We start from the raw sequence: 24,794 nt of genomic DNA, 5'->3' as shown, positions 1-24,794 counted from the left end.
GAAATTACAAATGAAAAAGTGAATTTTGTAAAAGAATGACATTAAAGCTTTGCTCATTTAAACACAAGAATCATCTTCTAATTTATTTATTTTATTTATTTATACTTTGGGCTTCTAGACCGCCCCATCCCCGAGGGGCTCTGGGCGGCTTATCAAAGTCCTCCTACCTCTCTGTGAGATAAAATATATAATTCTCTGTCTTTTAATCTGCAGCAACATTGGTTGCTGTAGCCATTCATAGGAAAGAAAGCCTGGGAAGAAAACAAAATTCCTTCTCGGAGGTGGAGTGGACAAGACTAAGCACAGTATATAAGAAATTTATCCTAGTGTTTGAATCTAGCAGCTGTAACTACTAACAGAATGTGTATGTTAAAAATTAACCTGATTTAATCAGTCAACAGACTTTTAAAACATTACTTATACTTAGATGTTTGGCTGTTTTGCATCTGTTTATGATGTCCTTCATCCTTTATACTCACCCCCACCACTGCAAAATGCCTGGCTATAACTTGTGATTCATTTTCGACAGTGGCTGAACTACAGCAGCCCAAAGGTCAAAATCAAAGTCAAACCCAGCCATGACTTTTTAGGAAGACATTAGCCTACCAGAATGGAGATTAGGGTCACATAATGGTTTTAATTAAGAGTTCAGAGATGAGAATGATGTTCAGCCATGTGTGGTAGGAGTATTAATTTTCAAACAATAGCATCTACAGTCAGAGAAGAAACTTTAAGAGGCTTGGGTAACGGGGTTACAAAATCAAAACATTAAAAACATGATCTCATGCATTAATTTAAAAACTATATTTCAAATATGTGCATTTAAAAATGAAAAGGTACTTTGCATGTCCGCATTACTTGAAGGCTGCAGCTCCTTTAGACAATTGCCTTTAAAAGAGAGATGCTCTTTTAACATCTTTTGTTTGAACATATCAATGCACAACAACAATGGAGGAAATCAGGAACAGATGCCTTCTTAAATAATACGCAGAGTGAAACAGCCCAGATTTCCCACACAATTCATCATCTTCTAAATGCTTTTTTCATTATTAGCTCCCAAAGGGCTGCAAATGATAAATGATAGTTTCTTACTGTGTAAAATTCAAAATTCTTATAATTATTTTGTAAGAAAAAGGGCTGGTGAGAACAAATTGTTAGTTTAAAATCAAGCTCAATGACGAGAAAAGGTGGGAAGGCCAACAGCTGCCATCTGCAACAGTCCCCCAGTATGCTGAAACGGAACCCAGCAGTAGGTTCAACATCTGATTCTTCTGATAACAAGGAGAGAAACTTGCTTGCAACAAACAAAGAAATGCAATTACTGCGCCCATTTACCTCTCTTCTTTCCAGTGCCTGAAGTCACAAATGAGGGATGCGGGGGGGGGGGGGGGGGACAAATGCCAAACTTCCTAATTTGGAACTAAGGAAGAAGGACTCGCAGACTAAATTATTTGGGATACATCTGAAGAAACAGTTTGGGGATAAGCCCTAGGGAATGTTCCAAGAGAACTGGATTAAACTTTTGTAAATTTGGACCTGGATAGAACCCCCTGATCTCTTAACCCCACTCAGCTTTTTAAAGGAAGAGTAAATTATATGATAAAGGGGAGCACTGACTGATAAATTGAAGCTGCTTGACAGCTTTTAACTCAAGCCCTGTTCACAGGTTACACTGAACACATGTACACAGCCTAGCTCTGTGCAGACAACCCCTCTGCACAATGACTCACTGCATGAAAGAGACAGCAGATATTAGAAGAAGAAGAAGAAGAAGAAGAAGAAGAAGAAGAAGAAGAAGGAGAAGAAGAAGAAGAAGAAGAAGAAGAAGAAGAAGAAGAAGAATTTGGATTTATATCCCCCCTTTCTCTCCTGCAGGAGACTCAAGGGGGCTTACAATCTCCTTGCCCTTCCCCCCTCACAACAAACACCCTGTGAGGTGAGTGGGGCTGAGAGAGCTCCGAAAAGCTGTGACTAGCCCAAGGTCACCCAGCTGGCGTGTGTGGGAGTGTACAGGCTAATCTGAATTCCGCAGATAAGCCTCCACAACTCAAGCGGCAGAGCTGGGAATCAAACCCGGTTCCTCCAGATCAGAGTGCACCTGCTCTTAGCCACTACGCCACTGCTGCTCCTGGCCCTTGCATCCTCATGACTGTCACTAGGCAAACGCTCAAGAGAAGCTACTTGTGCACACTCCACTTCATGCTTTCACACCATGTAGATGACTCAGTGATTGCAAGAAATGGGGGCCAGTGTGATAGTGCCCATTTTCCTCCCTGCCCCACAAGATAGATCAGTGTAGGATGGGTCTGCATAGAAAGAAAGAGTTTAAAGAAAACTAGGAATGGGAAGATTCAGGTTCAGATCCTCACCCTTCCATGGAAGCATGCTGGGAGAGCTTAGGCCTGTTACACTCTCAATTGTACCTACCTCACAGGGTTGCTGTGAAGATAAAATGGAAGAGAGGAGAATGATGTACGATGCTTTGGGTCCCCATTGGGGACAAGAGTGAGGTATAAAAGAAGCAAATAATGATAAATTTAATAATACATTCGTATTGAGTAATTCTCACACATGCGCAACTAAACCTATGGTTTAAACCCCACATTTACCCAGGTACTAGTCCCCAGCGTTATTTGCAAAGTGAATATGCACTGCTTCTTGTTAACAAACAGATATATGAGGAGTATATATATGTTCACTGTAACATATGAACAGGACTCCTGTGGCATCAAGCCTCAATGCCAAGTGGCCCCTGACATTAGGTGTAAAAACAGCAGCCTGTATTAAAGGTTTGATTTTATGTAAGCAAATAAAGATGTTCTTGTGAAGTCACACTTTTGGGCAAAAAAATGTTTGTGTCCCAAAGGAATTCAACATCATAAATGTACATATTTTGTAGTAGATACTCTGTAACATTTTTAATAGGTTGAAGTGAAATGGTATAAGACTATTAATTCTCCTTCACCTCCCCCAAAAAGCCTTTAGAAAATTCTAAAAATTAACAAAAACTGTAATCAGTTACCGTTGAACTGCTAAAAATAATAAACATTTCTTTTTAACACCCCAGGTGTGATGTGCTTGTGTGTGGCAAGTTTACATAAAACCAGAATATGTTTTTGCTTATTTAAAATCTTTTTATCTTTTATGTGCATGCGTGTGGAAAGTTTACATAAAACCAGAATATGTTTCTGCTTATTTAAAATCTGTTTATCTTCCTTCTAACTTTAGTTATCAAGGCAGTTTGAAAAGTTTTAAAACACATACTGCATTAGCACAAACTGTGCCTCAATTGCTGTTACTCCTAAGAACAGTTTAAGATCACTTTACCTCCCTAGATACTGCAACAAAGTGTTATTTTTGCAGGCAGTATCACACAACACATTCCAGACACATAGAATGGCAGTTGCATAATCTCCCTCCCACTTCTATTTCATGCTCACAAAGAGCCAATTCTTGCACAAGTTTCTAGGCTATCCTTAGGCACTCCACTTCATGTGGCAAGTAAGATTTTGGACCTGAATGCAGGAGCTTGTTTAATGTAAGTCTTGAGGTCCTCTTTGACCATAACTGACAAGGAACGTAACTTAAGGACCTGCAACACAACCATTTTCTGAAAAACGGGTCAAACAAGAAACCAACTACAGTTTACATTACATTTCAGCAGAACCTTCAGCCTAAGTGATGAACATGTTGTTGGTGACATCTTCCTTTTTATGGAGAATGTTTAAAGTTGATCTCCCTTCCAAACATCACTTGTGCTGTAATCACATAGGTAACAACGTTATCTGCTCCTAAAGCTATGCAAGTTCTCGATTAGCTATTTGAAACAAACTTGGAATTCTTGTCAAAAGGTAGTTAAGCAGGGATCCTGACTATGTAATTGCTTACCCAAGCCAACAAACACAACAGAAATTCTGCCCCAGGCTAAAAGGTTGAAGGAAGGTATGCATGTCCTGCTCCTGATAGCTTATCCAAGATTATGAACTCAGGAGTTTTCCTGCTAGACTAGAATGGGGGACCTGGACAATGTTTATGCATTCCTTATTAATTGTATAATTGTAGGGGTGAGCCCGCGAACCCCGCAGAACCGTAGAAAGAGCGCTTGGCATGCCGGTGCCGGCTACGGCCTTCCGGGCGCACACGTTCCCCCGTGAGTCACGGGTCATGAACTACCCGGCTCACGATCACCAGGTGTCCCATACAAAGGGACAAAGGGGCCCTTGCCCTCAGGTGAGGATTAGACCCAGACAAGGATGCTTCCTCCCGCACGTAGCAGCCCGATGAGATCATGCATCACATGATGATCTCCCGCTCTCCTGCTCTCCCGCCTGCCCGACCCCTTTACACGCCCCCATTGAAACCCCAATAAAAGGTGTGAGGGGCGAGCACACGGCAGAGTTGCCAGGATCACGGGATCCCGCACTTCCTGCTGCTGGCTCTCTCCACCAGATGAAATCTCCGCATCTCGTCTCTTCATTGGGGCCTCGTGGGTCAAGACTACAATAATAAGCTTAAGAAATTTACAATGCAGTCCCAGGTAAAGTTACTCCTGTCTAAGCCCACTGATTTTAACATTCTGAGACAGAAGCAACTCCACCCAGGATTTTACTGTTCGTAAACTATTAGAGCTGCTAATGAACCCAGCAGTCAGCTCTGCAGCTTTTCACTTAGCAACACCAAAATCCACACAAATTTATCTCTAGAGGATATTCCCCCCCCCCCCAAAAAAAGTGTTCTGATTGTTCCTTTTAAGAAGAATGATCCATAAAGTAAAATGTAATGTATGAATGGAACTTTTAGGAAACATCTGGTAGCAAAAGTATCATTTTTTGTCATTGGATTTGTTCAGCAGTTAGCGTGTGTGCACACATATATGAGAGAGAGAGAGAGAGAGAGAGAGAGAGAGAGAGAGAGAGAGAGAGAGAGAGAGAGATAATGATACACAAAGGACCAATCAGCATTTTAGTTATAAATCCTATTGGGAGTAGAAGTGCACCCCTAACTTTGTGAACACTCTGCCCTCACTAATGATGTTAAGGCAAGTGCTTATGGGAACATGGAGATCTGGAACAATTAGCCTACTGTGTATGTAGAGAGAGAGAGAGAGAGAGAGAGAGTGCACCAGACAGAGCCAACGTAGGCAGATGGGCCGTCACCAGAACCTAAGCTGGCTTCTATGGTGACAGAGCTGGCACCTAAAAATAACACTGAAAAGGGGTGTGTGTGAAAGAACTGGTGAAGGGAAAAGCCTTATATACAGTCAAACAAATCTTGATGAAAACAGAAGAACTTTGGTTTCTCCCCAACCATACATTTCCAGCATCCACTTCGATTTTTTATATCAAAATTGAAGGCCATAAAACTTTCAAACTGCACTGACATTCTGTGAAAGATATTTCTCTCTACAGAAGTGTGAAGAAATCTCAGCAGGCAGCCTTATGAGTTTAAAGGAATGGGGGAAATTATCCACCTTCTGTAGAGAGAAGTAGGTTTGGAGGCTCAACCCATGAACCAAGGAGAACCCGCAAGCACAGAGAAAGAAGGGACATGCCCAAGTGACAGCATCACACTACTGCTGCCTCACACAATTTGGGTGCAAGCTGGTGTAGAAACCATAAGGGTGGCAACAAGAAACACAAGACCCCAGTCATTCAAGGACTGCTGAGGAAGTGCCACTGCGTGATACTGGAATTAATTTATGACAACAGGAAGCAAATGAGCTGATAGGAAAAGTGGCTCTGATTTACCCTCTGATTTACCCTATGATCTACCCTACTCCTTGCTGTCTGGCAGGGAGCGGGGAGGAAGAGTGTTTCTCCAAGCTGGCTGCACGGTCCTGCAGGTCAGGAACATTGGAAATGACTGGCCAGCATCACAGGGCTCTTACATTAGTTGGAGGGGGTGGGGCTTAGGGCCCAAGAAGATTTAAAAGGCAGGCCCTCCTGCAAACCGGCTTCCCATAAGGAGTCTTAGGGGTGTGGAGGGCCATGTGTCAGATGCCCAGGTGGGAGCTGCCAGTTGACCTACACTCCCAGGTAGTAAAGGACGACCACACAGAGGCCAGCACTCGTGGGAATCCCTGGACTTGCTACTCCTTGCTTCATTCTCCAGCTGTGGGGCTGGGCAAATACGGTGCTCACCAATTTGATATGTGGGTTGTCCAATGCCAGGATTCGTTCCTATGCTGAGTCTTAGCTGCTCTAGCCCAAACTCAATAAACAACTGTGGCCAACTATTTAACCAAAGAAAGCTTCTGAGTAGTATGTTTTAGCCATGAGCTCCCCAGCAATACCCTTCTCAGAATGGCAAGGAGGAACCTCAGAAACAACTTGAAAGAACTTCTGGTTGTTTGTCCTGCAGAGCAAGGTAGTATTCAAAACTGACAAATCCAAGTGTTTTCAACAACCCTGCAGACTAGCCTTCACATGTCATGGTAATAGATTCAAGGCAGATGACTAAAATTAGAGTTCCTTTGATGTATTCAAACATGGTGCTGCAGCAAAACAAAATCAGGTATGGAATCTTGGCTTGAAGAATGAAGACAAACCAGAAAGCTTGTCACATCAGAACAGCGACCTCGGGGGAGCCCACTAGCTTTGGACTACTATTTTCCATTATCTGGAAACAGGAAAAGAGGCGGCCTTTGCAAATGAGAACGGCATGGTCAAAGCTGTTGTTTTTATATTTATATAGATCTCAGTGAATTCATAGCCCCAGGATAGTTTCATAGATCAAAAGCCCAATTGCTAATGGGGGAAAGAGAGGGGGGAAAGAGAGCGGAGGGAACCTCACTGCAATCATTATATAATTAGAAAAGTACATTTTGTAGATTAATCTGCAGTTTATTTACAAAGCCTAGACCCAGCAAGGATAACCAATCATTCCTGTTAACAAAGTGAGTTCCTCAAAACTAGCCTCAGGAAAATTGTTGCCATTTTTATGCTCTTAAAAGGAATACAAACTGCTGAAAAAACTGAATAAATCAGAGTTTGGTTCTCCAAACATGATATATTATAACACAGAGACAGCCTCTTCATTTTTAAATACATTTGTAACAACACTGGGAAACTACTTTATGCTTCATTCTGTTCTGGAAAAACAGGTAGCACTCAATGATTTCTCATACCTGTTCAGCCAAGTGATTAACCTGAAGCACCAACAACCTTACTAGGAGTTATTATTGCTTTTTTCCACAGTCCTATTGAGCAATGAACAATGGAATGGAGAAGGGAGTGGTGAGTAGCCAATTCAAGGTATCTGCAGGACACAGAATCTGGTGAGGTAAAGCTGAAGGCAACAACCAAGTGTCATATTCGGTAACCTCCCTATTAGCATGCCTTGACAGGACCAAAAGCAGAACACACGCAATGCAGCATTGAGAAAACAACATATACAATGGCTTCTTTTGCATCATATACATTAAAAGGTTATCATGTGCTTGGAAAAGAGCTGACTTCCTCTGCGCACATGAGAACATGCACACTCTGCAGAACATGAGCTCCAGAAAGGATTGGCTCTTCAAGCTGAAAGCATTTCACCTTTGGAAGCGAGCCTGGGCTACAGAAAAAAATTGTCAACACAAATACAGTGGAGGTAAGAGAATCAACGAGTTGGCTGCAAAACTGTACTCAAATGGCTGCATGCCATTGGTAGTTGACATGCTACCCACTATAAAATTAAGCGCTACTTTCTTAAAAAAATCAGCAGTTTATGCACCCCTTTCTATGTTCTCCTGAACAGCCTGCAGCCTACTCAATGGAAAAAGATTCATATCCTGTACTTTTTTGACTCTGCTTGAGGTGACTAGTAAATTAAAGCTAAACCCTAACCACTACAATGTAATATAAAAATATAACTAAAATAATTCAATAAACTAAACCATCAATAGTAAAATCCATCATAAATCCCAGTCTACTAAATCCACTGAAATTCTTAGTTTCCTGTTATCAGCTGGCAAAATAAAATATTTCTTGACCTCCCCACTCTTTAATTTCTTATAGGTTCTGGATTTAGAGTAGAACCCCATGCCTGATGAAGCCCAAAAACAACAAACAAACCAAAACAACTAATCCTATTGCAAGTCACCAGTGCCATATTTTCTAAAGTTGTATCCAACCACACCGTGGCTTCAGGGTCAAGAAGTCTTCCACATACACTATGAAATCATATTGACTAGGTAAAATGTCTTAATATGAGTCTGCTCATTGCAGTGAACCCAGGATATGCAATGCAAGTCCTAGGTGACTTGCTTAGTCTTTGCTAAATTGCATTGGGAATATTTCTAAATAAACATAAGAGCAAGAAGTAACAAGCACAGTAAATTAAGGGAAATGCTAAGACCAGAGCATGTTGCTAATCTTGGCTCCAGTTTTAGTGTGCCTACAGTCATGTCACATGAGAAACCAGAGCAGAGTTAACATTACTCCTGTTTGATTAGTCCTCCAATTTGTGTTTTTGTTTTTTTTTAGAAAGGTCTTTTGCAGAAATTGGATAAGGTTGGCTAATTTCATTTTTGTGATCCACTTTCATCTTACAATTTTAAGACTTCCCACTTCATGGGTTCCCAGCTAAATATTGTTCTTTTATGAACACTGAAATGAGAGAAGGAATCTGCCTGCATTCGTCATGTCAGATCCAGAGTCTGCAGCATGTGGCTTTTTTTGCCGCTCTACAGTGACTCTCTACCCAATCAGACAGCTGGCCAAGCAGAGCAGTATAGGAGGCATGAAGGCCACAGGCTCAAACAGGAGGAACAACCCAAGAGCTGACTAGCTGCTTGGCACAGTCATTAGGGGCTCAGTGGGCTGCTGGTAGTCCTTCTGTTCCCACACTCCACTGTGGTTCTGAGGAAGGACATGGTGTCTCCACAGATTGTTTGCAACCTGAGTCAGCTCTGTTGGCGATCAGAGCCTGTGGAGGTCGCAGGACTGGGCAGGAGGAACAACCCAAGAGCTGACCAGCTGCTTGGCAGTGTCACTAGGGGTGCTGTGGGCTGGTTGTCCTTTTGCTCCCATGCTCCACTGTGGTTCTGAGGAAGGATACGGTGTCTTCACAGATCGTTCACAACCCAAGTCAGTTTTGTTGGTGATCAGCATTTGTACACTTGCACTCTGTTTACCCCTGTTCCCATGAGTCAGGAAGAAGTGCCAGAGAGAAGGAAAGTGCCATGTCCATGCCTCCGGCCATGTTTTTTCCATTGCCCCTGGTGTCCACAACCCCTGGACCCTCCCCTCCTTATGATCTCTACTTAGTTTGGAAGAACTATGAAACTATTCAGTTTCTTTCTTTCTTTATTTATTTATGGGTTTTTTATACCGCTCTACCCCCGAAGGGCTTTCCATTCCACATGAATTCTTTCTAAAAATAATTTCACACATTTCCCTGAACCACAATTAGTTTTTAGTAATTGTCTTTCCTCTCTGATATATGTGGGAAAACAGGCTCTGGAAGCTCTCTTATTCTCTGGAAGCTCTCTCAGCTCTCTTTATTCTACATCCCCAATGTACTAAAAACTGTTGCAATTGAATAAGTTTGATCCAATGTTTCCCTTCCACTAAATGAAGAAATTCCCACTGGAAGGAGTTCTTCCTTAGTGGGGCCACTGGATCTAACCTTTTATGAGCTGCAGACTTTAAGGCTGACTGCTAAAAGTGAACTCCAGTTCATGCTTTCTCCAGTGCCAGCATTCAGTTCCCATGCCAGATCACAACTTCTCACCTTCACCATGGAAATAACAGCTTGTGCTAACTGCGCACTCCATAGTCTTATAATCACTGAAAAGCCTGTTTCACAGGACTGGGAGTTCACTAGCTGTCGTGAAGGAGAAGGGGGAAGCCAGCTCAGGAATTGGGCACTAGCCCTGGAAAAAGTATCAATCGGTAATATAGATTATGGGGTTAATCTTGCAGGATCACAATACTGGCTGTGAACATGATCTCAGAAGAAAAACTGTATGTGGTAATCCAGAGAATAAAAAATACTATACAATCAAAATAAAGCATGTATCTGACTTAAAACTAGAACTGATGAGACTAGATCTTACATCTCTCACAAAAACAATCTTTTATACAAAACCTTCCTTAAACACTTGCTTTGCATTCAGCAAGTAATTTATGCACAAAATATCTCAAAGAACACCTTCTTTGATGGTGTCTTCCTGTGTTATTTAGGAGGAGATCAAGCCCTGCTCCTTGAACCTCATTAATCTGACACTGAGCAGATGGGAAAAAAGAAGTAGGCCCTTTTCAGCTCCCCACCTATGACATGCAAGTCCGTCCCCAGGACAGCTAACCAAAATGTTTTAAAATCAATTTAATTTTTTTGTCGGCACAAAGCTGGTTGAATTCATTTTGATCTATGGTGCTAGTGTATCATTTTTTTAAAGTGTTACTTCTGGCTCTTCTATTGTAATTTTTCAAAAATCATTTTAATGTTAACATATATTATACAACTGTACTGAACAGCAGCTTCAGGGCCCCTATGGGACTCAGGAAGATTATAAAATATTAAGAATAAGTACTTTTGAATCATCCATGCTGGATGCAATTTAAAGCAAGTGTACCAAGTAATTAGCTGTATAGCCAAGGGAATGAAACATGATGGTTTTACTCCAGGCATAGTGTACCGTAAGGACCTTACCTCTCTCAGTTCCTGGGTGACAAAATTCAAGCGCTCGTTTTCAGACTGCGTGTTGGCAAGAACGTTCCGCAGCTGTTTCAGCTCTGTCTGCAGCTCCATGACTTTTTTCATGTAGTACTCTTCCTTTGTGGCAGATTCCTGAATCAAGGTCTCTTCCCTGCTCTCCCCATCTGCTGCAACTTTCTTGTGGTTGGTATGAGCCTGCCCAAAAGCCTGCCAAAAAAGAACAATGCAGATTTTTAAGGCAGAAGTTTCCACTAAAGATTAATTTAATGGCATAAATGTGTATTGGTGCCAAGATTGACTGCCACATCAACACTCCGATGCACAAAGCAGGAGCAATAAAAGGCTTTCTAATTATGCAGCATGGCATAATTTTGTTTCTTGATTATCTCTTTGAAAGAAAAATATAAGACATGAAATAACCCTTTGAGTAAAAGCAAGCTTAATTTTTTTAAGGAAGAAAAGCACATTATTTCCAACATTTCCATAACAGCTCTTCAAACTCCAGCCTGCACACAGGCTTGAAGAGTCAGGTTCCATTATCAATTTCACAACTATGTATGCAACATTTTTTAATTGAGCAAACTCTATTCTATTCATAACCCATGGCTGCTCACTTCATTTTGCTATTGGCTAACATTCTGTTCTTTCTCCCAGTTACTAGCAGTTTCATGGTACTTTCCAGTACCCCTCTGGGCAGCACTGGTCACTTACAATTAGTTCTTCAAAGCACAGTTAGCTTTGGGCAACAGATGTTCACAAAAACAAAGAGTTTAACATTTTACATAGGCCTCTGCTTGTGACAGTCTACCTGACAGATGGACAAGTCAATTAGATTAATGAATGCTATCTTTGAACTACAAGATGTTCACTGTAGACTTGTCCCTTTCCAAGATGGGTTTGCTTCTTACAAAAGAACCAACGTGTTTCACATGCTGCTTTTTGTAAAGGCATGTTTTCACAAAAAGAAAGATTGCTAAAACTGAGGCTACACTTTCTAATCAGGTCAAGGGCAAAACTCACATCTCCTCTCCCTTTCAACAAAATGTTTCCATTCACCATTTTATGTTATACCTTTCAGACCATGTCTGTCATCACAGAAGAAAATTTATTTCCAACATACAAGTAGTAAGCCTAAGGATTTCATTACTTTGACATTAGATAAGGAGACATTTGCTGATGCAGTAATTATGGAAAAGGCAAGGCTGAAACAAATGATGGGACATGTCTGTTCTACCTTGTATTCAAGGCACCAACGTATCACCCCTAACAGATCAAATTTGATTTCAGATAGGCAAATCAGAGAAACCAGAGACAAACACCCATTGAGTATATTCTGGCCAGTTTCACAGTGCAGTCCCAAGGGAAATTAAAAAGCATCACATTTCAGGCAGAAAGTAACACACCATCTGTGCAAGTGCCTGTCAAATGAATTTCAATTCCACAAAGCTGCTTAAGAACCTAATACCCAAGATCTCAATAACTGGTAAGGAGATAGCAAAACCCATATAAGCTCCTCCTCTGCACGCCATCGATATATAAAAGTTGCCCAAATAATGAATATTAGTTGCCTCAAAGAACAAAAATCATTCCCTCATGAATTACCTTTATTATTCGCAATATAAATGCTTGAAGCTGATTAATATCAAAGGAGATCCTTTGGTCCATCTTGCTCAATATCGTCTAGGGCAGTGGTGGCGAACCTATGGCACTCCAGATGTTCATGGACTACAATTCCCATCAGCCATGCTGGCAGGGGCTCATAGGAATTGTAGTACATGAACATCTGGAGTGCCATAGGTTCGCCACCACTGGTCTAGGGGCTCAGGAAGAAAACAGCACCTACTAACTGACATCCTTTAATAGGAGATGCCAGAGATTGAACCTGGGATGTTCTGCATGCTGAACAGGCCCTCTAGCACTCAGTCATGCTGCATGGCTCAATATGGAGAATAAAGTTCCAATTTTCACTGAAAATGAAATGAGAAAAGTAACTCATTCAGCATAAGACTTTCTTCTTTGCAGCTTGTAGAGTCACAAAAGTTTAGGCCTACTATCTGGTCAGCATGTCACGAGCCTGGGTATAGAGGAATTAATATACTACAGACTACATATATAAAAGCTGGTGGAGCACTGAGACCTGGTTTTGAAACGCAGTGGAGTTTCAAAGAACACACATTCTCCCAGGAGAAACAGTTTATCAGAGACATACATTCAAAGCACACACATCAGAGCAAGACATAGAAGTTATACACAGCATATATAAATTAAGCCTCACTATTATAATCTCAGTAAATGCTGAGATTATAGATTATACAGGTCACATCCCTCTCCCCATTACCACCTCAAAGAACATCCAAAATGTCTTAGCCTTGTCCGTCATATTTGTGAATTTGTAAATACTATCTGTGTGGAAATTGCCCTCATAGCAACCCATCATGAAAAGCCAGTTCTGCCTTTGTTATAAATTCAGCATATACAGCTGAAAAGGTTTCTACCTTGCGTACTACCACCGCAATTCCAGTCTCCAACATCATGCTGCTTGCACCTTTGACTTACTCTCATAAATCATATACTTAACATAAGTAGTTTCTTTTCTAATTTGTACTGATTCATTTCAACCTGTTAAGAACTGTTGCCATGACGAGCAAGCTTCAAAAGCCTCTCAACAACCCATTCTTTCTTTTCATTGTATTTGCTGCATGGTCACTCCAAATTCCTTGTTACAAATTCTTTGTAATTTTCAAACAGGTCTCATAATTATTATTCCTGATTTTGATTATTTGGATAGTAACTAATTAAGCAACTTACATTTACTGCAGGGTGTTTTATGTAACTGTAGATGTTAACAACTCTAAATTTTGCATGGTGCATCCATATGCAAACATACATGTTCATCTGAACATGAAAATATGCGGTGAGAATTTCATTCCTATTTCATTCCTATTGGCAAAACAAGTTACATGGGTAGGTTTATAATATTTTTGAAAAGTCTACTCCTTCACAAGAAAAAGATCCCAACACGTCCAAATATTAAATCATTACAAATTACAGCATATGAGCTATGTGAAGGAATGGATCTGCAAGTCCCTTTCCCTTTGGCCCTTTCTGCACGGGCCATAAACAGCTGTTCACATGGGAGGCGCTGCTGCATGAAGACGCTGCTTTCGAACCTCGCTCAGGGCTTTTTCGGAAGCAGCATCTTCCAACCGCTGCAGTGCGAATGGCAGCAGCTAGAAGGCATCATTCCCCCCCTTTCCCGAACGCCTTACTGTCCCCTCTGGCCTTCCGGCGTGTCGCACAGGCCAGGGGACACGCTCCCCTGCCCTGCAACTCCAGAGCTGTTGGCAGGGTGGGGGGTGTGTCCCCTGGACTGTGCGACGCACCGGAAGGCCGGAAGGGATGGTAAGGCGTTCGGGGAACGGCACAGCCTCTGCGCAGGCTGCGCCGTCTTCCCCACCACTACCGGGACGGGGTGTGTGTCAGCGTCATTTATGCCGACGCACCTCCGCAGAGTGGCCGTGCGGAAACGGTCTTAGATCCTGGCAGCCTGAAAAACCCTGCAGCACCCTTTCCTTTACTTCCAGGGTGAATCTTTCAGGGTGAATCTTCTTCTCTTTGGGTAGTAATGGCTGCCATTAACAAACCTGAAACTGTACAGTGGTTCTCAACCTTCCTAATGCCATGACCCTTTAATACAGTTTCTCATGTTGTGGTGACCCCGAACCCTAGCATTTATCCATTTTACAGATGTAGAACACTGATGCAGAGAGTCTTAGGCGACCCCTGTGAAAGGGTTGTTCAATCCCCAAAGGGTTCATGACCCACAGGTTGAGAACCACTGGGCTAGAAGGATTTGCTCATCTAGCACTCTTTATCATTCTGTGTTGCTGTTTGAAAGTTCTGCCGGGTTTCTCTATCTTCAGCTTTGATGCATTATCTAGGAGAGGGATGATCTATCACACTTTTGTGCTTCAGAAGTAAAGAGCGTACCCACCAACCCTCGCCTTTATTGCTCTTTGGAAAGCGGGATCAAACAGGCGTGGTACATTTACCATGAAGGCAGAGATCTGGCTTCGAGAATTCAAAATGCTTTTTTAAAAAAATTACACATGGTCTGTTCAAGCATCAGGATGAGCAAGGATATAAAGAAAAAGTAAATGCACACGATGCTTTCAAGCCTAATTCTATACTTATGGAAAATAATGTTTAATTCAAATAGGCTAGTAATTCTTGAAGTAGCAGAATTTAAAAGAATTTAATTGCCTTCGCCCAACTTTAATTGCCCAAATATGTCCAGCCCAATCACTGCACTTTTTGCTTTTTACAGCCAGATCCCAGTTCAGTCTACCTTATCCGTTTCCTACAATGGATAGTTTCTGCATTCCCAGAGGGTTTTCCCAGTCACAATGTACAAACACAATTTTGGTTTAGTCTCCTCATCACAATGATAGAGTATCTATATCTGCTCTACTATAGACAAAGGCAGTATGGCAGCCCATTCACTACACTACTCTTCCTCTATTCGTTTAGTCCCACCCAGAAGTGGTAGCTCCATAATATGGAATTCTTGTGACGGGACACAGCCCATTATTCGGCTGTTTCTTCATAGGCATTTTCAGATCATAAGTTATCAGAAGATTGAGGCTTTTCTTAACTGAGTGTTGATTTTAAGACATTTTCTGTTTTTTTCTATTTTTATTAATTTTTTTAAGATTTCTTATTTTTGTAAAATGCCTTATGCGCAGACAGACATGGAAATGTGGGATATAAATATATGAATAAAACCCTGTTATTAATTGTGTTTCAGATCAGCACATATCACATAGTTATCACAAGGTTCATTATTATGTCTGTGTAATGTATTTAACACAGTATAGTAATTAACATTTTAAGCTATTAAAAGGGAGGGGTTTCCCCCAACAATTTGCTTACCTCCTGCTAGCTTATTTTAATAAGATTTTTGCACAACAATTAAAGACTAATTAGGAACACTTTATGCACCCTGCTGTGACATTATAAGCTCTTGATGTGTTTTTTGACAAGACAGTGCTCAGATGGAGCCCGCAATATGCATATTTCTTTCTTCCATTATACTATATGTCAGAAAAAATCATTCATGGATTAAACTCAGACTAACTGCACCAAGTGGATGAGGGATGACACATCCTTCCACCTAAATTTGGTAACATCTGGTATTCTAATTGTGCTTCTCTCTGTTCCAAAGAAAAATAATTCCTAAGAATTATTAAAAACTGATAGTCTCTTATCCCCATTTCATCCCATTTCAGATACTAATCTGAATTTTTTCAGAGTATTCAACACAACAGAAAACATTTTTTACAAATTAAAAGGGGGAAATAAATTTTTACACAGATTGCATTAAATGTGGGTGAGGAATTTTGAGAAACTCTATAACGTAACCTGTTGAGGTTACTTCTTTCACCCAACGATTGACATGGTTGCCCTGCCAGGAGGCTGAAAAGTGTAGGAGATGACCACCGACTGGCATCACTGTTTGGTTTGGTGATTGGGTCTAAATGGCTTCCCTGGCTTGGTGCACTGATGCGTCCTCTGAAGGAGCCCTGGGGCTGCCATGCAAGACATCCTCTGTCTGACTAGAATCTAGGGAGCACCCTGTTTGAACGAAAGGAGGTCCTGGAAGGACCTAGTGGCTTTTCTGGTCTGACAAATTTAAGCACAGCCTTCTTTTTGTCTTTGGTTTCTATGAGGACCTGCTCCAGGTATTTTCCAAACAGGGCGCCACCATGGTAGGTATAGCCTGAGACTAGTGTCTTGGAGTCCACGTCCTTTTGCCAGGGCCTAAGCCATATGTTGCGATGGACTACCACTGCGGCTGCCATAATCATGCAACTAGGCCCCTGGCGTCAAAGGTGGCATCTGCCAAAAAAGCATTAGTTAGGCGGACTCATTCTATTCCAACCCTGGCGAACTGCAGTGAAAGTTGGAAGAGAGTCAGCCAACCCCTCATCCTCTCCATTCTCTCCACTCATTGCCTCCTGATCCTGTCTGGGTACAGGGGAAGGCTGACTGGAGGGGACCACTTCAGGTTCTGAGCACTCCATAGCTCTTGGGGAGCTGGAGGTGCCTGTCTGAACATTGCCACGAGGAAACAAGCCCTTGGGAGGCACTCCACAGCAAATCGGCAAAACGCGACGTTCTTTGCTGTGGGAGACTTCTGCATTGCCTGCAGATCGCTCTGTGACGCAAAAAATTTCCCTGGCTCCCTGCAACTGGTGAAGGAGAACACCCAGAAGAAGATGTCCTCCACCTTCATGAGAAAGGCGAGGACGACATATGGCTCGACAGAGAACAAGGAAGAACCAAAGATGTAAGGCTTTGGTATTAACACATGGCATCTACCTTGAAAGTTGCTGCATTTTATCCTAACAGTGTTGTGAGGCTACAATAAACCTCCATGGCTGTGTTAGGCTTACATTTTGTTTTGAAGCAAGCTTTCAGCTCCAAGGGACAGATGAAATAAAACTACACTACCATTTGTTTGTGCAAATTATAGTTTGGATCCCACAGAAGATTTGGCTTTAGAATCCATGCATGTAAAACACATAGGTTAGATATATAGCTTTATTATTTGATCCTCACAGTTTGCTGCTCTTTTATGATATACTCCTGCACAATAGAGCCTTTATCCCTTGGTCTCTGGCTGAAAGGGTGGCAGGTATAACCTGGAATGTGAAGTCTCACACTTCAGCATTTTTTATTTGTCTTGACCAAATATCACCCTTATGAAGGACTTTGGTTTTAAGATTGTTTGATACCTAAAATGGATACACAGGAAAGTCACTCTTGAACAAAGCACTCAAGAACTAATAGAACACTTCATTCATCCATGAGCTGAAAATAACATTTCCCTCAATAACTTCTTAACATTCAGTCATACAACTGAAATTGGGATGGGAGACAAATAAAATTTCACATCCACGTGAAAGCAAAATACATTTCTGACAAATGAGCGAGTCAAAGTAGTTGCCCATACTTCTAAAACACAGCTAATAAAAAAATAGGTTCCAGAGCACATGTACAAACAGAGGTCTTTGGATCTCAGTTGGCAATGCGGTAGATGGTGATTCATCCAAAACCACCCACTGAGCTTTACTACATGGGATATCAAACTGGGTCAACCTCTCTCTCAGCTTACCCAGTGAGAATGTTGTCAGTATACTAATGTTGAGAAATTATTTACACTTCGTTTGATCTAATCAAATGCTTAGTTTCCCAATGCATTTGTTCCAGAAATCACTGCATGTTATTGCTTCCATTAAATTTAATTAGAAAGGAATATTATTTCTGGTAACTTATTCCCATGATATATTAACTGTTTATTATGTGCATTCTTTTTTCCAACAGTTTATAGGCACTTTAAGGGTCCTGAACCAAAGAGGGACATCCCCTATCGGGACTTCCCTAATAAAGCTCTAGTGTCCCCAGAGGACAAGCCTTTCTAGCAGAAAACTAGGTTTTGGATGGAAAAAAACAAACTAGACTGGGCAAGAAGAATGTGTTATCCAAATATAGCCAATATACATGAATAGTGACAATTTCAGTCTCCAAAACTGTCAATACATAACACCAAAACAAAAAACAAAACCTGAACACACCACACCATCCCAATCTACTGCAGAGCAGGAAAAGCAGTATTTGCTCTGAAATTTTTTTGTGTGTGTGTTAAATGGCTATACAAAAATCGTCTTCTCTTGGGAAGCCATGGTGCAAGAATACCAACAATGTAACAGTCACAGCTGTGGAATCTATTTAAAAAGGAATCGCTTTTTCTGCACTGAACCTGAGCATTTACATTATGGTGACAAATTAATTGGAATTACAAATCAAAAGCTTTGGGTGTCTCCAGTGTATAGAGGAACATCCATTAAACTGGGCTGTGAAATATGAGTGCATGTTGAAACATATGAAACTACCTTAAGTTATACCAAATCAGACTTCTGATCCACTCAGTGCGGTACTGGACATTCTTATTAGCAGAAAACACCTCTCATGGTATGAGAGATAGAAAGTGATGCCAGTGATCAACCTGGGTCCTTTGACCACTGATCTATGGCCCCCATACAGAAGCAAATACATGTGAAGGCAGAAAGACATAATAGAAGGAACGACTTAGAATGCTACCCTCTGTCATTTGAAGAAGAAAAAAAGGAAGTAGTCTATCATCCTCCTAAAGCCAAAAGCAAATACTTGAAGTCTAGAAAAATGGGATTTCCTCTGACAGCAACACATAAAGAGACTGGTTATAACATTAGGTCACTTGGAGTTACTGTGTTTTTGGCAGTGCTCCAGACCCAAATACAGCCTACTCCAGACGGTCAGACTGGTGTTAAATTTAATCCCATGGAGTTTGTGTGGTATGGACATCTGTCCACCAGCAACTTCCCTGAAGTCATCAATTTTGCTCAGATGGGCTACTAAGCATTTATCAACTCAAAATTACTTTTGGTCACTACTCACCAAGAACAGGCAGATCTGTACAGAATTAACAAGTCACTCTCCTGACCCCTTATTACAGAGTCAAGCACAGACATCTGTATAATTCAAAACTGGTGAAGGAGATATTGTCATCCTTTATAACAGTTAGCAAAAGATTATTTTGCACTAGCATTATGCAGAGGATTTAGTGAAGCAACAGAGCCCTTTCAACGCCTGCCTTGGGATGTACTATTGCACAGTCCAGCTTCAGCACACATGCCAAACAGCTGAACAACCAACCATGTTGCTTAGCACACTGGACTTGGTTTTCCACCTAAGCAACCAAAATGAGTCCCTGAGGCATATGCTATGCCACTGATAGAACATTGTAGAGTAAGGCAATGGACATGGCAGTAGTTGTCTCCTTAACTAATGTCACTGGCAATGTTACTGCTGCCTGGCCTACCCTCAGTGTTTCTGGGTAAGTACAGCCCTTGCTTCCCATACTTCTTTTTTGTTTGCTGGCACACATTCAGACTTATGAACATTGCCTACCCCTGTACTACAGCACAGAGTTGAAGTAAAATCCCTGACACCCAGGTATACAAAGGGAAACAGAAGATTAATTTCTGGCCCAGATCCCCTATTGCTTCTGCATTTCTGTTCTATGAAACATTTGCAGCAGCAGTGCTGTTTTCACTTGCAACTTTGATTTGTATACTCCATTTTGCAAGGGAAACTATACTTTTGCACAGTATTTTACCTTCACACTTACCCTACAATGCTGATTAGAACATCAGAATATTGCTCTTCTCTAAAAAATGTGTACCAGTCCATAATCAAAAATATTAACAAAACTAGCAAAGCAGATCCACCCAGTACTCAGAAACAGGAAGACATGCAACTAGCTGTTGACAAAACTTTTTCTCATGCATTAAGCAATTAAACTAAACTCAAAAACAACATAAAACAGGCATTTTGATTCACCAGATGATTTTCAGCAATGCCTCTTGAACTATGCACACCTTGAAGGCATTACAGTTTTCCTGTCTGGAATGTTTCCAAGAACTCTCCCATTCCCCCACAACAATTATTTCCTAAATGACTGAACAATACACATACTGTTAGGGCAGACAGTACAAGGTTACACTGAGCACCTCTGAGGCGAGAAGTTTTATTTGCCAATACAGTCCCACAGAAGGCACGTGACCTGGCTTGCACTGCCTACAGATTTGCCAGCAAATGGGTCAGGCTGTCATGGATAATTCATAGGAATCACCACATGATTTGTTAAAGTTAAACCAGACACGGCTGGATTGAGTAGACCTGAGCTGTTACAGAGTAGGAACTCCCAAATTACACTGCCTTACCAAGTACAGCAGATCCACCTGGAAAAAACGATAACGTAGATATCCTACATCCTGTGACACACTTAAGGCACAGAGTCAATGCATTTCATGTAAGATTTTGGACTCCTACAGAACAACAAAGTAGAAGGCATTTAATGTGAATAAACAGAGTTGTCCCTGTCCCATTTTTGGAGAGACTCTAGGTTCTGCTTAAATTCTACCTAGAAGGCTACATGTCCCTACTTGGCTCTCTGGATGGGTCAGGTAATTTTCTATAATATACCTGCTTACTGCTTGTGGTCAGGATTCTTCTGACAGATCTATAAATGGTTGCTGGAACAATGCTCAGGATGGTTATCTGCACACAGGGTAGGACTAACCAACGATTTCATCCTTTCTAACTCAATTATGAAAACCTTTTATGGCTTCACATAAATGGAATGCTGGAGATATGTTTTTCATGGGCCTTGATAGAGAAAATATTTCAAGCGCCCTAGTGAGCATTCATATCATGTGGAGAAAAATAGTCACTCTTGCTCCGTTCTGTAACTTCTGTAGATGTTTCAAACCACATATACAGTCTTTCCTTATTTCCTCCTCGATAGACTGAGAGTAATTTACCAGAACCACATTTGCTTTGCAATACATCCTGCCAAAAGGAACATTTTGCACTGTGCTACAAATGCATCTGTAAATAACAGCATGGAGGCACCATCCAGTTGTTAAAAGGGTTCCAAAGTCTGAAAAGCCAGTGTGGTGAAGTGGTTAAAGTGTCAGACTAGGATCTGGGAAATCCAGGTACAAACTATCACTCAAACCATAGAAGCTTGGTGGGTGACCTTGGGCCAGTCACACACACTCAGCCCTGACCTTGGCTAGTATTTGGATGGGGGACTTAAGAACATAAGAACATAAGAACAAGCCAGCAGGATCAGACCAAAGTCCATCTAGTCCAGCTCTCTGCTACTCGCAGTGGCCCACCAGGTGCCTTTGGGAGCTCACATGTAGGATGTGAACGCAATGGCCTTCTGCTGCTGCTGCTCCCGATCACCTGGTCTGTTAAGGCATTTGCAATCTCAGATCAAAGAGGATCAAGATTGGTAGCCATAAATCGACTTCTCCTCCATAAATCTGTCCAAGCCCCTTTTAAAGCTATCCAGGTTAGTGGCCATCACCACCTCCTGTGGCAGCATATTCCAAACACCAATCACACGTTGCGTGAAGAAGTGTTTCCTTTTATTAGTCCTAATTCTTACCCCCAGCATTTTCAATGAATGTCCCCTGGTTCTAGTATTGTGAGAAAGAGAGAAAAATGTCTCTCTGTCAACATTTTCTACCCCATGCATAATTTTGTAGACTTCAATCATATCCCCCCTCAGCCGCCTCCTCTCCAAACTAAAGAGTCCCAAACGCTGCAGCCTCTCCTCATAGGGAAGGTGCTCCAGTCCCTCGGGCTAATCATCCTTGTTGCCCTTCTCTCTTGCACTTTCTTTTTTTCTATCTCCCTCAATATCCTTTTTTGAGATGTGCGGCTTACCCAGAACTGGACACAGTACTCCAAGTGCGGTCGCACCACTGCTTTATATAAGGGCATGACAATCTTTGCAGTTTTATTATCAATTCCTTTTCTAATGATCCCCAGCATAGAGTTTGCCTTTTTCACAGCTGCCATGCATTGAGTTGACATTCCCATGGAACTATCAACTAAGACGCCTAAGGACTTCTAAGGAATATCAGAGGTGTGACACAGATGCAGGCAATGGCAAACCACCTCTGGATGTCTCTTGCCTAGAAAGCCCTACATGATTGCAATAAATCTGCTGTGACTTAACAGCAAAGAAAGACAGACAGGGGGTGGGGGGTGAATACTCCTTAACAGGTATGAATGTTTTAGAGCCAATGTGGTGTAGTAGGTAAGACTGGTGGACTCTAATCTGGAGACCCGGGTTTAATTTGCCACTCCTTCCACATGAAGCCTGCTGAGTCACCTTAGGCCAGTCACAATTCTCTCAGCCCACATGAAAGCAGGCAATGGCAAACAACCATTGGACTTCTCTTGCCTTGAAAATCCTACAAGATCACCAAGAGTTTGGGTGTTGGAACTTACCACCACACAAACTCTGTTAGTTTAATCTATGGGGGAACACCCAATTCAATGAAGGACATATATTGAAGGACATAAAATACTGCCACCAGCAGTATCTTTTGACATGACTTGCAGAGGTACTAGTATGATCCACTAATTTGTACAAGGTATCACTATGTTGTGAACTAATCTAAACCCAACATAGAGATTCTATGTACTTAACTGCAAGTACAACTAAAAATTATCTGTACTGTAACATTATTGATGAAACTTTCTGTACTGAAGTCCGTGACGATGTAATCTATTCCTGCCAAAAGATACCGAATGCAAAGTTGAATGAAACCAGTTATTATGCTAATATGAACTATATTCAAAGGTGTAAGATTCTTCAGCCTTGGCACTCCTGGTTTATTATAAAATGTGTTTATTATAAAATGTGTATGTAAGATGCTTATTGTTATCTATTCTATATGATGGAAATTGAATTATTCTGGAGTTTTAATTAGTAAATATCATTCTATAGACCATGGGGAAAGGATATATCTTGTAGTAAACAGCAGCAAATAGGGAAGTGCTAGATATAACCTGATTTTGGATTTTAAACATAGCTGTATCGCAGCTGTTTTATAATATATCTTATAATCGAATGGTGAAAGCCTAATAACCTATTTTATATTTTTTTACAAACGAACTATCACGCTGGAATGTAGAACCCATAGATGGCATATATGATCTCTTTTAACTTTAACAACTGTGTATAACCACATTTTTATACTCTATGCCAATAAAGGTTATTGTGATTGTAACTAAAAATTATTTTTAGATCACTGTACCATATGTTCATTGTACCAAATGGTTTCTTCAAGAAAGCTTCTCTGAGTGGTGAAATGAAAAATCAGCAATTAATTCAGACATACTTAACCAATAAAATGAGAAGGGTCAGGTAACTTAAAATCTGAGCCAGAGTTTGAGTTTATTTGTACTAAACCTGTAAAAATGAAACCTATATGTACAATTCATTCCCTTCTCCCAATAATCTGAAACTAAGACGCATTTACCACAGGATGATATTGCTATTACACACATACACGCTTTATTTTTAGACTGGTGGTTCCTGTTTTACACACTTTCCATCACCTATAACCTTGTCCCTGAAACCTTTGCTACCATATGCTGAAAAGGATGGAAGGACTCACACACACAGAGGATGATACAGCTATGGGGGTCAAAGACTGGTCAGTAGCGTGATGAAACAGAGCTCTATAAACTGAACTCTAATCTGTGGCTGGCACCGGTCAGTACAGAAGAAAAGTCATCCCATGCTGTTAAATCAGGCTTTAATGTATGCCCTGCATATATACCTTTCCACAACTCATTTCCTGCAGTTACTCCAATCCAAACATTTTCCCCAGCCAGAATTATCAGTGCAATTGGGGGGCAGTTTTATTAATACTATTATTACTATTTCAAAAATGGAACAGTTATAAAGCAGCTAAACATCTAACAATGAACTGTGTTGATCCACATGCCATGAACTCAGGAAATTTCTAGTTTAAATCTTCTGCTCTTTTGTAGATGATACATGACTGTTTGGCAAGTCACCATATATTCTTCTCTTTTCCTGTCCTTAACAAAAATAAGAATTACAGGAAAACATCTGAAGATGATCAAGTATTTAAAACTAACATCTCTTACTAACTTGTTTGCTAGGAAATAGGCTGTGCACGAACAGTCATTAGAATTCTGACAAATTTAAGCAGAATTTCTAAGGGGCTCTTCAGATAATTATTTTTAAGCTGCACATCTTTTTTTTTTAAAAAAAAATGAAGTTCATAATGCATGAGAGACCTGTGTATTTGAACCCAAATCTATCATACACCAATATATTCACCTGAGAGACAGGATATACTGGAGTTCCCTGCTGATCTATGGGAAGTAACACTTCTGGAGGCCCTCGGGACCTCCTGATCAATGGTCTTCAGCCTTATTTGACCTGAGACCCTAGAACTGCAAGCATAATAGGAAGTCATGCAATACGAGTGTCATGTGACAGCAAAAGAGGGGAAGAAGGGTTATGACTTCCCCATTAACAAGGCCAGGACAGTGGGCAGAAAGTGGACAGTACCACTTTCAAGTATCTCCAAACCTCATGACACCAGGAGTAGCCCTCACCTTCCCACCCCCGCAAGAAGGGTTGGGACTGGTCACAGCCACTGCCCAGTACTTCAAAGACACTCGAAAGTAACCTGAATTACTGT

At 41.2% G+C, this 24,794-nt stretch overlaps 1 protein-coding gene across 4 annotated transcripts in view; it reads right to left on the bottom strand.

The window, feature by feature from the left end:
• The window catches only part of BICD2 (BICD cargo adaptor 2), a 115,794-nt gene that overhangs the window by 32,464 nt on the left and 58,536 nt on the right, over positions 1-24,794 (bottom strand). For all 4 annotated transcript variants that reach the window (XM_048488189.1, XM_048488188.1, XM_048488191.1 and 1 more), the window contains exon 2: positions 10,639-10,851. In XM_048488189.1, coding sequence (XP_048344146.1) covers positions 10,639-10,851 — 213 coding nt within the window. The remainder of the gene's footprint in view (positions 1-10,638; positions 10,852-24,794) is intronic.

The sequence above is a fragment of the Sphaerodactylus townsendi genome, linkage group LG03 (genome assembly GCF_021028975.2).
Source record: "Sphaerodactylus townsendi isolate TG3544 linkage group LG03, MPM_Stown_v2.3, whole genome shotgun sequence".
NCBI classification, from domain to species: domain Eukaryota; kingdom Metazoa; phylum Chordata; class Lepidosauria; order Squamata; family Sphaerodactylidae; genus Sphaerodactylus; species Sphaerodactylus townsendi.
Note: the sequence above shows the minus strand (reverse complement) of the source record. Positions and strands in the feature narration are given on the sequence as shown.